Consider the following 14,771-nt stretch of genomic DNA (forward strand, 5'->3'; position numbering starts at 1 on the left):
TTTAGGATAAGTATTGTTGATGGCATTAGTGATCCATTTCTTTGTATATTCTTACGTTTTGTCAGAATCTCCGATAGTCTGCAGAATGTGGTTCCAACTGTGTCGAAAAACATAATAGAAGAAGAAAAACGTTTCTTCTTCTATTTGCGAAGAAAAACGTTTATCCCTGACGTACATCGAAAATTTAAGAAAATTTGAAAAAGTCTACGAATTTGCTTGTAAAAGTTAAAATTTTTAAAGTGACAAAGCCAAGGTCAGGTTCAACATACATACTACCGAAACAACTTTCGAAAGGCAAAACTTGACAGCGCGTAAAAAACTTTTTGACGTTGCGGCTGCATCTTGTGTTTTTGTCCATTTTTAATCGTTTCACTTACCTTCTCCAGATAAATTGTAGACTTTTTTGCTTCTTTATAAACCTTATCATTTAATGAAATTTTTAAAATGGAGATCAAAAGTTACTTGGATTTGAGTGGTAAATTAATAATTAAGGTACAACTAAGAGATGATATTAGACGAATTCCAATTTGCAACGAATCTTTAACTTACGATGAACTGGTTTTAATGGTGCAGAGGGTATTTAAAAGCAAATTATCAGCGAATCATAACATCATAATTAAATACAAAGATGAAGATAAGGATATTTGAGAGTAACGGTTTATCTTTCGCTATACAATGCAGTCGAATTTTGAAATTACAAATCTTATTAAATTCCGATCTGAAAAACGATTCTGTTAGTGCTTTAACATCGACTGAAGTTACTAATCTGAAAAAGCAACTAATAAATATAAAAGATCAAGTGAATACCTTACTGGATACGATAGATGTACATAAAAATAAGACAGTTAACAGCGGCCATCAACAATCCGGCGATATATCAAACTTAGATCTGAATCAAACTAGTTCTTCTTTGAATATGGTGAACTCAACCGAGTTTGATCCCTTGCAAGACAAAGGCCAGAAAAAAGGCACCGAAGACGCGAAAGACTCGTCCACTCCACAGATTAACAATGAAGGCGCCGGTAGTAGACCGCAGTCGGTAGTGGACAACAGTACGTAGTGACATCGACAGCTAATCCTCACGGTATAACCGACTATTTCGGTCGGTCGTCTAGTGCTCCTAACTTCCCAGAAATACAGTACAGCTCATTACCCTATCCTCAACAGTATACCTTCCAATCAACAGGACGTTACGTTCCTCAAGTGATGAACAGTTCCCAAGTTCCGAGTTCCAACGCTTACTCGAACCCACCATAAGGAAGCCTTTTCTACCCACAACAGCAACAGTACACAGTAGTGTACCCCCCTTTAGCCCAAGGCAATCCCTACTCAAAGGGATTCACTCAGCCCTCGCCACAACACGGTTTCATGTTACCACGTCAATAGACGACTAACTATTTCTATTGAGACTATTTTAGACTAGTCTAAAACTGGTCACCCAGTATGATTATATAATCCGAAAGGTGAGAAAAGACTGTCACAAACGGGGAAGGCCCGTATACCGTCCTGCGAAAAATAAACAATCTAATCTACTATGTAATAATTTAGGATTGAAACTGTAATAAATCTAAGATTGAGAGCTAAGGGATGCTTAGCACTGTCACCACTGAAATATCCCCTGTGTTTAAAGGAGATTTAGCTGTCCGAGCGAATTTGAGGCATACTGGTCCACTAGTTCGAATAGGTCGTGATTTCGCCCTCGCGGATTTACAAGAGGGTAGGGAGATTTTTGGAGGAAGGGGATTAAGGACTTCTCGGTCTTAGGTCCTGCAAAGAGTGAGAAGCTATGGGCTTGCGTTTGAAGCCAGGAAGATGTACAGGCAAAAATGTGTTCCCCTCTTGTCTCTATCTAACGGTAAAATAAAACAAGCCACTTTCAACTTACTGTATAATTAACAAATCGTAATTTTACATCTACTACACAAACGTACAATGAGCTATTAGTGGTTATTATTGTTTGTGAAGGGAGACGAGAAGAGATTTTACTAAGGGAGTTTAAAAGGCGGACAACCTACTTAGGGTACTTAGGCACTAGCTAATGAATACGTCTTGTAGTCCAAACTGGAACTCTGAAATAGTCTGGATGAACGCTGGAATTCACTGTACGTTATGGCGGTACTGAGCGAGACGAAAAATTCGTATTTTCGAATCTCTGCCTTCCGTCGCACACGAATATCACGATGACTTAGCTAACGACTGCCGAGGTACCACTGGCACCGGATACGGCCGGATACCCTCTGGCTTGGTTGCCAGAACGCTACTCCTCGTTTGACCAACTTCTGTTTGTTTTTATCTCTTGCCAACTCGTACCTTCGATTCTTTTGTCACGTCCGAAGTGGAGATTTGTTTCTACGTTTTCGCTGATTATGCCATCTATTCGATGTGTTCAAGTGGATCACGCCATGTAAAACTTCTTAGTCAGCTCAATTCTTATCACTTGTTTAACAATTCGTACCTTGTACTATTTTCCAACAAGGTCTAAAGTGTCGTAATTTTTTAAACATTCAGGCTTGTGTTAAATTGGGTCAATTGTTTTGTTTTTAATTTGAAATGTATACGTTAAACTGTGTCGAATTTATTCTTTATTAATTTGGAATATATAATAATTACTTAAATAATTAATACTCTTTTCTAGGCTAACTACCCCTTATTTTTTCCTTCTTTATTCCCTTGCCATGTTTACATTACAACTACATACAGTTTTAGCTAGAAATAAATCCAATGTAGTTCATATAAAGAGATTAGCTCCGTACCCTGGAACTGATCCACCCTGTTGGCTTCAATCGGTCCTTAATAGACCAATTATTGGAGGCAAATATCTATAAAGGAGTGCACAGTGTTACGACAATTCTATAAGAACTACTTCATATAGAAAAAGTCCCTTGACGAAAAAGAAGAAGTAATTAAGAAGTCTAGAATTTTCAAGATGTCATCGAAAAATCGAGAAAAATTTCTAGTCTTGTCTGGGACATCAGAAGATAGGAAAAATAGCGAGTTGAAAGTTTAAGTAACAGTAGTATTTAAGTGTTTAAGGTTAATAGTTGTCATTGAGTTAAAGTATTGTAAGATTGTTGGTATTTAAATGAAGTTAATTTAAAAAAGTGAACAGTATTTTGAAAAACTCATTTTTTTAAGAGTCGCCTTATGTTGCTAGAAAAAATGGGTTATTTTTTTAAGAGAGAAAACACAGCAGATCTTTACATCTTTTAACATAAAATTTATTGTAATTACTGATAATAGTAGATTTTTTCTTATAATTTGGAGATACCTAATTTAGAAGCCCCCTTGCATACGCTCAGGTCCCTAACGATGCCATTAAGATATGGTTGATTGACATAATTATTGAGGTACTTCCTCGATCTGCTTGAAAATTACGATGTAATTGTAGGCATTTCTTTAAAATGAACCAGATAGCAAACTTACTAGTGATTTTTTCAGTAGTTTCTTTATTCCTATTTTTTTTTGTAAATAAAAGGTAAAACAATCATTTTTATGAAAATATACTTTTGCTTGACTAGATTCTATATTATCAATCTCACGTTATCATTATATCAAGCATTTTGTCAAATATCGTCGATTATTTCATAATCTGAAGAGATCACAATTCAACTGATTCGACTGATTTATGGTTAAATAACAATACCAGCATGCAACCATTAATATTAACAACAATGTCAAGCATTTCTCGCCACTGACCCTAAACGACTCAAGTGCATGTTGAAGTCAAACCAAACGTTTCTATTGAGTACGAAATATCCCCCGAACAGCTCTGCCGATGCTTAAACTAAACTCTCATTTGTGGTTTCTCGAATCCTAACATGTATTGCATAATGTGCTGGCGTGTAATGGCTCTAAACGGACGCTTACTCTGGAAATAGATTATCACATACGACATAACAGAGATGATTATAACGGTGGAGGAGAATATTTGGACTGAATGCCATGTGCATGGATTTAATGTAAATATCGTGCATGCAATAATCGAAATGGAGTGGATTTTGAATGCTTCATGATTATTTTTCCGCTCTGTCGAGAGTTAAGCCTGAGATTTTTAATCTGCCAAGCGATTACAGTTAATTTTTTAGAAAAAGAGTCGAGCAAATTTTAAATATTGGTAAAAAATGTGCTGCTTTAGCAAAAAAACTAGGTTAAAGGTCGTTAGTGTTAAGAGTGTTTGTAAAGTATCGATAATGGGAAAATATAATTCTAATGTAATTACAACTATTCGTTTTTACTAAAAATTTAAAATAATCGATTATAAATAGTAAGGTACATACGAGAAGACCGAATCGTATAATAAAACGATGAGTTTTTATAAGAAAGACAATTTAATAAAGAATGAAAAAAGTAAAAATAAGACATGGATGACGACAGAGATTCTGCAGCTGCAGTAAAAAAAAGACATGAAACCGATATATTGCCATGTGCAAAACATTACAAAAAGCAATACAGCAAAATATTAGATAAGCTAAACAAAAAGATCTGGAAAAGTAAATTTAAATTATATAAAGTAAATATAATGATCTCCACGTATATAAGAAAATGTTCAGAAAGGATTGTCACAGCAAAGATATGAATGGAGAAGGAAGAGCTGAACATCATCGGAGTATATGGCCCTAAAAATAGCAAGTCTTAACAAGGGAAACGTTCTATGACCAATTACAACAAGTAGTAGATCAAGTCAGAGGGAAGATGATAATATTGGGGGATTTTACCGCTCAAATAGGCAATCAAAGAATATACTGAATTAAGCAAAAGCATAAGGAGAAACAAAAATTGAAAACTGATGATCAACTTATTTTTTGACCACAAAGACCAACACAAATATACATTTGATAACACCAGTGGACAAAGATCTATGATAGGTTATCATATAACCAACAGAGATATACATCCATCGAAAATAATCGACGTAAGATGCCTCAACTCAGCAGATGGATGTAGCGACCAAAGCCTAGTTTTATGCAAAATAAGTATCATCCTGAAATACTTCACACCTAAGAGAGCGGCAACAACACAAAAAAAATCAAAGTAGAAGGACTAAATACGGAATCCACGAAATACTTATACAGGAAAAAATATCAGAGAAGATCCCTGGAAATAAAATATTAGAAAACAATAACATCAAGGAAAGCTGGGAAAAACTCATAAATGATATAATTAATGTAACAACAGAATCACTTGGAGAGAGGAAAATAACGAATACTATCACTATTATATCAAAAAAGAAAACAACATGGCTCAGATAGGAAATGAAAATCAAATGTGAAGAAAAGAAAAAAACAGGTATATAACCACTATAACCAAATCAGAAATGAAACGAATACTTTAGTTGGACAAATAAAAAGGGAACACTTGCAGATCTTCCCAATATAGATAGAACACGATTTCTACGGAACACAAAAAGTTTCTTCTGTTCGCTAAAGGTAACGGTAATGAACACCAGAGTTAACGACAAACGAGGAAATAAATATTGAGAAGGAAGAGATAAAAAAGCATTAAGGAAATTAAGAAATAAAAAATCACTAGGAAAGGACAAATATTCGAAAACTCGAATATTTAGGTCACGTGATGAGAGAACATAAATACGCATTACTTCAAAATATAATGCAAGGAAAAATAGAAGGAAAACGGAAGCCAGGCCGTAAAAGGATGTCATGGCTGCGTAATTTGAGAGAGTGGTTTGGCTGTACCACTAATGAACTCTTTAGGTCAGCTGTAAACAAGGTCAGGATAGCCTTGATGATTTCCAATCTCCGATAGGAGTGGCACAAGAAGAAGAAGAAGGAAGGGACAGAATACGGGAAGAACTCCTCAGGTACGGAGGACCAGATCTGACCAAACAACTATTAAAGCTAATCAAAAAAATAACAGAATAAAGCAGAATTCCTCAAGAATAAGATCAAGTATGCTAATACCTCTCTTTAAAAAAGAAGATCCGCAAAATTACAGAGGAATTAATTTATTAAAGACAACACTAAAATTTACTACCAAAGTGATAAAAAATAAACTGAATGAAATTATAACACTTACAGAACAACGACAATGTTTCGTGGACCTTAAGAATTAATTAAAGGATTATCCACTTATTGTACGCCAGAGAAATACCTCTAGGAATAATCAAAACGATTGAAAATATCTAACATAACAACACAATAAAAGTAAAAGTAGAAGAAGAACTAACCGACCCTATTGAAACTGGCAATGGGATAAAACAGGAAGATTCTATGAGTCCTCTATTGTTTAACATGATTATGATTAATAATAAAAAAGTAAGAACTATAAGGGTGAGAAAAACAACTTAAAATAATCTGCTATGCAGACGACGCAATACTCCTCTCTCAAAAGCCAAGATAATTTACAACGTATGCAAATTTACTAATATGTAAATTGGAGCTGGAAAGTCAGATAATAAGATAAGTAACAGAGTTTAAACATCTAGGCATCACATTATCTATAGTGTATTTTTATGTATGAGAGAGTAATAAAACAATAAATTATGTATGCAAATCCCTAAACTGTTGATACGGGTGACTCAATGAAAAACAGATATTTGTCAACAAGTTTACAGAAGTATATAGGAAAACAATTTTAAATTGAGTATGACCACCAGGTATAAAGGTTGGAGCAGAATAGAATACAATAGTTGTGAGGATTACTAATCCCTAAATAAGGTTGCCAGTGTCGGAGTGATGGAGGTTAACAGGTACTAATGAATTTGCAAGAAATGTAAGATGTTTATTTTATTGGTTATATATAACCAATAAAAGTTTAATGAGTACCTACCTATTTGCAAAATAAAGTTTAATTCTTTGCCTATTTGCAAAATAAAGTTTAATTCTTTAGATAAAATAAAACGTTTTATTTTATCTGAAATGAGTGCATTCCACGAAGTAAGGGTTTCAACAATCAAACATTTAATTCTTTAATTCCAGGAATCTACGACAGTAATTGACTAGATAATTACCTTCTAAACTTATTCCACAGAAAATGTGATAGTGGGTTTTTCCATTTTGTATATAGGAAGGTCTAAGTGGCGTATTCAAAATTCTTAACAGTTTATTGTGTATACTAGTGTTATGGAAAATTTGGAAGTGCCGTGTAAACGCCGAAAAATTGGTCCTCTAACAGTTAATGAAAAAACATTAATATTTAATTGTTTTAAATCATTTACAGACAAACGTTTATGTGAAAGTGTTGATGAAACCGTTGAGTTAGTTAGCAGTACACTTGGTGTTGGGAAATCTACGATTTACAGAGTTATTAAAGAAGAGAAATGTGGTAGTTTTCAAATGCCACGTAATGCTCCAGGGAAACCAAAATTTCAAATAGAATATTATTTTAAAGAAGGACTTCGACGGAAAGTGCATGAATTCTTCTTTAGACAAGAATTTCCAACATTGGATAAAGTTCTTGTCTCAGTTCGAGATGATAAGGATTACCCAGAAATGAGTCGAAGTACGTTATGGAAACTTTTAAAAGAAATAGGCTTCCGCTGGAAAAAGAATCCCAGAAAGTCAATTTTATTAGAAAGAAGCGATATTGTCATATGGAGAAGACATTTTCTAAGAACCATAAAGGAAATGAGAAACCAAAAAAGAAAAATATTTTATCTTGATAAAACATGGATCAACGAGGGTCATACACCAAATAAATTTTGGCAGGATGAAACTCTTACAAGTCAAAGGCACGCTTTTGTAAATAACTTATCTACTGGTTTAAACCCACCATCACGAAAGGGACGCAGGCTGATAATAGTACACATTGGCAGTTTAGACGGTCTTGTTGAAGGTGGTTTATTAACTTTTGAATCAACTCGTACCGGTGACTACCATGAAGACATACGCTGATGTCTTTCAAGAATGGTTCGAACAAATGATAGATCTTCTTCCTAAGAACTGTGTAATAGTAATGGATAATGCAAGTTATCACTCCAGACTTATAGAAGGACTGCCCACAACCAAGTGGTTAAAAAAAGACTTGCAGAATTGGCTGAGTTCAAAAAATATTACGTACCATCCCGGATCTATAAGAAAGGAACTTTATTCGTTGTGTGCCCTTCATAAAGAAAAATTTAAAAAATACGAAATTGATGAAATTGCCAAAAATCGTGGAATGACAGTACTTAGATCCCCACCATATCATTGTGAATTAAACCCGATTGAACTGGTATGGACACAGATAGAGAGTGAAGTGTCAAGAAAAAATACCACTTTTAAAATTCATGATGTTAAACAGTTGTTTTTGGAGGCCGTAAATAATGTAAAACCTGAAAACTGGGAAAAGGCAGTAAATCACACTATTAAAGAAGAGGAAAAAATGTGGAAGCTGGACAATATTACTGATAAAATGATCGAGCCAGTTATTATAAATCTTGGTTTTGAAAGTTCATCTTCTGAATCTGATTTGGATTTGTAACAAGTAGCTGTAAGTTTTATATTAATATTTTTATTCATCTATTTAACATACCTTAGACGGTTTTAAAAACTCTTTTTCTCTTTTGTAATTTTTAAAAATTAAAAAAAATGTGAATTTTTTAAAACCCTTTTTAATGTAGGCCAGTCAGTTCTAATATAGTGTGTGATAAAAGAGGTCACTTTTGTTTACATACACATAACACTTTATAACACTGAAATAATTCATTTATTTTTTACAATTATTCAAAGTAATTTTTCAATTAATCTTGAGCACGCCCATGGAGTGGTCTGAGCTACCAGTTAAAATTATGCTAATTACTCTCTCGTTCATAAAAATAAACTATAGTTACGACAAGCTGAAAACTGAAGTAGAAGATCAAGTGAATAAAGCAAACACAGCTGCAGGTTTTCTAAATGAAGCCATGTGGAGAAAGTGGAGAAATAAGAATATTGGAAAAGAAATAAAAGGCAGAAAAACAGTCATCAGACCAATGACATACACAGCAGAAACACGACCTAACACAGAGAGGACAAAAAAGATAAAAACACTTAGAAAAATTGATGGTAAGACACTATGGGACAGAGCTAGTAGTACAGATATACGACGTAGATGCAAGATGGAGAATACTAAGAACTGGGTAAAAAATAGAAGAGTAGAATGGAACGATCATGCAAGCCGAATAACAACAAATAAAGAAGTAAATACTGCAAGAGACAGTTTTCCAAAAAGAAGACGATCAGTAAAAAGACCACGAAAACGAAGGAACGACAACTTACTGAAGGCACATTGAAAACAGACAGTCATATCTACATAAAAAGAAAAAGAATAACAAGAAAGATATTTTAAAAACATCATCAAATGCAAAGGTGACACCTTGTTTTTTTTTTAAATTATTTAACTTTATTCAAGCGAGTAAAGTAAAACTTTTGAATCTACGCACACTTCCACATACCGCTATTATAGTAGCGTATTATTTTCCGACACAAATTTATCAATTACTCCGAAATAATCACCGCCCTTAATCTAGCCCTGTCTACTTTCGTCACCCTTGTTGGTGGCGCAAGGTTGATGTATGAGCTGCATAAGATTAATCACAGCAAGATAAAGTACAGATTCAGACAAACTCGTTAATGTTTCCCATACAACGTCTGCACGAAGTATATACAACGACTATACAACATCGTCACCGAGTTGTAATAAAATTAGGCAGTTCATGGTTAGGGATGCGGCATCGTGCTACGATTAATCAGTGGCATCACAGTTGCGGGGAGATTTTCGTGAATATGGGCTTAATAGCTATCGGAAATAAAACGTGGTGTGAAAGAAATAAAGTATTAGTAAATCGCTAAGAAATTGCTTAACTTGAAAATATTGTTGAATCCAAATGTCTCATTTAGAAACGAGCAAAAAGTGGACAGAAAAAAACCTATAGCAGAACAACTACGTTGACATCCGGACATATCTACCAGGATATCTGGTGTCACTATACGAAGAAAAAAATGACTTACCTAAACGAAAGTACTGCTGTTACACTTTTTATTTAAGGCATAATTAATCTAGGTTTTGATTTATCCCAGCATATATATCAAGAGTAATAATTTGTAACGAAATATTTTGCCTACCACATAAGGTATTACTATAAGGGGTTCAAATTAGGGACAGAAATTATTGGGGCAGAAATAGGGCAAGCAAAATAAACGAATCTTATGCGAACGGAGCTCAAGGTTTATTTGTAGAGCTGGAGTCGTGGATAAGTGAATGAAACAGGGTCATTGGATTGATGCAACTACAAAAAAAAATTAAACAAAGGGGTAATTACATGAATCTTCTCGACAAATGGGCAAACAAAACAAAAGAGTTCCCTCTAGCTATTTGAAAGTGAAATTTTTCATAGAGGTTAATCTTTTTTTAAAAAAACAAAACAAACTAAACTAGCTGTCACATGTCAATACTTGAATTTTAAAACTGAGAATAATTATTACAGCTATGACCACGCCCTAACACGTATAATTTTAATTATTACAATTTCTTTACAAACTCTTATAAAAGCAGTTATTAATGAAAATGTTTCTTTTTCTTTTACAAATAAACACAAAAGAGTTACCTGATTTCACTAAAATTTATTTACTTTTTACATTTTTGAGGTTGAAACTGGAGATTCACTGCCATACAAAAAACTGCATCTATAGACTGGGATGACGACCAGGGATAACAAAATAAGGATGGAAGCTAGCCCTGGAACGCAAACCTGGGAAAACTCCTCTCCTTAAAAAACTGGAACAGGTACAACTGAACACAATGGCAACATGTGGTTATCTTCAAAATTGGTGTAAAACGCCATTTTATAAATCTCTCATATGAGATAGGGCATACAACAAAACACAGTGATTACTCGTTCAGAAGTGACACATTACTTTGAGTAAAAATCACCTTTTTTCACAAATTTGCCAGTTCACTCCGACTAAATTAAATGTCTGCTCATTGTCGCCTACATTTTAAACCTAAAACTTGAATTCATTTCGACCTCCATAATAATACCGGCCGGCTTCTCCTCTCTAACCTGTTTCTAGCCGAGGAACAGCCAAAAGATTTTGATTAACATGCTTCAAATTATATCGTAAAATGAGCTTGAATAATTCCTAGCTAAAATCTCAAAACTAACGCATAGAAATAAATCTAACTATATTTAATTGGGGACGTAGTTACAAACTGGAATTTGGAATTTTTTTCTGTTACATCCAATGTAAACAAAGAACTGGGGAATAATTTATACTCGGGCCAGGGACGCACTAGAAAATTTTTATACCTCAAATATTAAACAGTTTAAGGAATTTTCTGCATGTACAAACATAAGGCGGCTCACACACTTGAGCATTAAGCAACAACTAGCTATATGCAATAAGCATAAGATATCTTCTTGTACTTCGCATAAATCAATAAAAAATAAAATATATATATATATTTAGGGATTCTACAGTATTCACTGCCTTCCCTCGCTCAACCGTTTCCATCTCTCTCTGTTGTTCCATTCTCCATCGTTTATTCCTCTCTTACTCATGGCGTCGTCTACTTCGTTCCTCCAGGATTTTCGGGGTCGTCCTCTTTTCCTCCTTCCTATGGGGCTCCATTCGGTTATTCTCTTTATCCATCTGCTGTCGCTAGCTTTTCTTACATGTCCATACCACTTTAGTCTTTTTTGTTCTATATATGTTAGTATGTCTGTTTCTATTGATGTTCTTTGCTTTATTTCGTCATTACTTCTCCTATCCATTCTTGTTACTCTGCAGCATCTTCGCAGTCATTCCATCTCTGTTGCTATTATCTTACTGCTGTTTTTCTTGTTTATGATCCAATTTTCGGCCCCATATGTCATAATACTTCGCACTAATGTTTTATAAATCTGCGTTTTTGTCTTCATATTTAGGTGTCTATCCCACCATACTGAGTTAAGTTGTCGGATTGCTGTTCTTGTTTGTCCTAATCTTTGTGTAATTTCTTCCTCTGTTGTTGCCTTTTTCGTGATTATAAACCCCAGGTATTTGAATTTATCCTTTCCTTTGATTGTTACGTTGTCATCAATCTGTAGATCTTCTATGTCTTCTTCACTTGTAGATAGGTACTCTGTTTTCGCGAGATTAATATCTAGGCCAGCCTTGCAGCCAAGGCAAAAAATAAAAATCAATCTATATTATCATCATCATCATCAGTAGTTCGACAACCCTTTCTGGGTCCTGGCTTGTTCTAGGATTTTCCGCCATTCTGTTCTGTTCCTTGCTTTGTTTTCCCAGTTGGTAATCTTAAGTGTTTTCAGATCTTGTTCCACTTGTTCCATGTATCTAAGTTTGGGTCTTCCCTTTCACCTTCTTCCTACTGGTGTTTGTCTCATAATATGTTTTGGTGTTTCAGTCTCCAACATTTGTTCAACATGGCCCATCCAGCGCAGACGTCCGATCTTTATGGATGTTATGATCTCGGGTTCGTTGTATGCTGTGTACAGTTCAAAGTTATATCTTCTGCGCCATATGTCATTTTCCTTTGCCCCCTTATATATGTGTCTAAGGATTTTTCGTTCAAATGTGCCTAATAGGTTTTCATCGCTTTTCGATCTATATCTATTTATATTATGTATTCCTTTTAATGAAAAATCAGTTGTTCAAATGTCGTCTGATGATGAAGACAAAGTGATAATATTGTGGCAAATTTTGAGAAGGAAAAAAAAGGGACGATATTGGATTCATCCAGCATTTGAAGCGTTGGGTAAACATGAAGTCAGTATATGTACTGAATAATTAAAGACACATCTTGCACAGTGTTAAAACTGTCATCGAATGTGTCTGTGTATTTTTAAAACGTTAGTTCAGCTGACAGTGCCTCATATTACCAAACAAGACACCAATTACAGATATACGATTAGCCCACAAGAGAAACATATTTATGAGAAAATGCACCGGTTGACAGGAAAATGGAAAAAACTAAAAGTTTTTCAATTCGATTTTTCCGTTTTTTTGCCAAACAGTGGGTAGGGGATAAAAAAAAACACATTTTTAAAATAAGCTAGACCAAGTGCATTTATCGACATTAAAAAAACGATTTCTTAACCCTCAACTGGTATGATGATTTAGTTATCTTTTTAAGGTATGCTTGGTCAATGGTGACCCACGAATAAAAAACCTACACGATTTTAAATACGCACGATATGTTATTTTTTAATAAGATTACTTTATTTATTAAATCTTTAGAAAACATATAAAATAAGAAAATAAATGAAAACAGAATATATACCTAATTCTTAGGAATTATTCATAAACATTTTATTTCTTGTAGGGTTATACGAAAACTAACTAAATAATAATTAAAATATTTAAAAAACTTAAATATAATTAGGTACTCCTCTTTCCAACCTATTTTTTTTTCATCCTTTTTTTTTCATCCTTTTCATCCTATTTTGTACCTTGAAATTATTTTTTGAAGACTTAATCCGCCGCACAGTGCATCATTTCACGACTTCAATGCTATGCTCCTTACAAATACCCTTAGTACATACTGAGCAGTACTGAGCACATTTTTGGATGTTGTCATGAGAATTATCTTGTCTGCGTTGTTTTAAGGCAATAAAACGCCTTATTATATCTCGAAAGTCAATTGGAATATTTCTTATTTCAGCCCGCATTTGAAGATAGTCCTTGATAAGTTCTCTTCCTAAAGAAATAATAAATTGTCGCCTGTCCATTGTCTTACTAGTATCTACAGTACTGTTATAAATAACATGAGAATTTACAACCATAATATTTATCATTCCATAAAATATTGTCAGTGGCCAACATGTACTTCTTCGGCCTCGAAGTTTTTTTTCATTATTTTCGATTGTAGCTGTATGGTGTAGTGAAGCCAGCATAATATTTATCATTCCATAAAATATTGTCAGTGGCCAACATCTACTTCTTCGGCCTCGAAGTTTTTTTTCATTATTTTCGATTGTAGCTGTATGGTGTAGTGAAGCCAGCATTATGACAGCTTTACGCTTTTGAGGTACATATGATATGAGTGTGTAAGATCGTTTGTTAATCCAAAAATTATTGACAAAGCAGAGCGGTCTTTATTAGGCAAAATTCAGGGGAAATTTCTTAATGTTCCTGTATACGTTAGTCCACATTTTTTTAATTCATTTGCCAATTCAACTGATGAAGTTATCAGCTATCAGTTGTCAGCCGTGATTTGTCGATTACTGTTTACAATAGGCTGTATAAGTTGTAAAACGTTATGTGTGTGGGAAAAAAATATTTTTTTCGGATTGGGACAATCATCTTTTCCAGCATATATAAACGCATTCAATAAATAATGTGTCTTAGCATCACACAAACACATTATTTTTATGCCATATTTATTCGGTTTATTCAGCATATACATTTTATATCGAAATCTTCCCCCAAACCCCATCACCATTTCATCAATAGTCATCAACTGACCACAAGCATAATTTGATTGGCAGTTGGCAATCATAAGGTTAAATATTCTGGATTCGTTCAATTCTTTGTGACACTATTATCAAAGAGCAACGCAGCGCATTAGAAACAAAAACGTTTTATTGTCATAGTGGCCCGAAAAAGGTAGCGACCTGTTAGATCTGTCGCTCATAACGAACTTACATCTTCATTATTTGATTTAAAAGCACAAGACAGTAAAAGGAGACCAATGAAGGCTTTCATTTCAGCTTTTTTCTTAAAAAAAAAATACTGCTCTGCTCCCTCTAATTCTTTCTTTTCATCTTTTTCAACCGTATCGGATTGTTCTTGAACAATTTCATTTTCAGCTTGCTCCTCTTCTGATTCCTCTAATACTGAATCACACGAATA

General features: G+C 34.1%; 1 protein-coding gene across 1 annotated transcript; it reads left to right on the top strand.

Annotated features, from left to right (window-relative positions):
* Positions 1-381: 381 nt before the first annotated feature.
* Positions 382-1,060, top strand: LOC140444687 (protein TFG-like). Its single transcript, XM_072536451.1, is given in 2 exon segments — positions 382-641; positions 643-1,060. Coding segments are annotated over 2 exon segments (615 nt in total). The 5' UTR covers positions 382-444.
* Positions 1,061-14,771: the final 13,711 nt, after the last annotated feature.

Source organism: Diabrotica undecimpunctata, chromosome 6 (genome assembly GCF_040954645.1).
Source record: "Diabrotica undecimpunctata isolate CICGRU chromosome 6, icDiaUnde3, whole genome shotgun sequence".
In the NCBI taxonomy this organism is placed as follows: domain Eukaryota; kingdom Metazoa; phylum Arthropoda; class Insecta; order Coleoptera; family Chrysomelidae; genus Diabrotica; species Diabrotica undecimpunctata.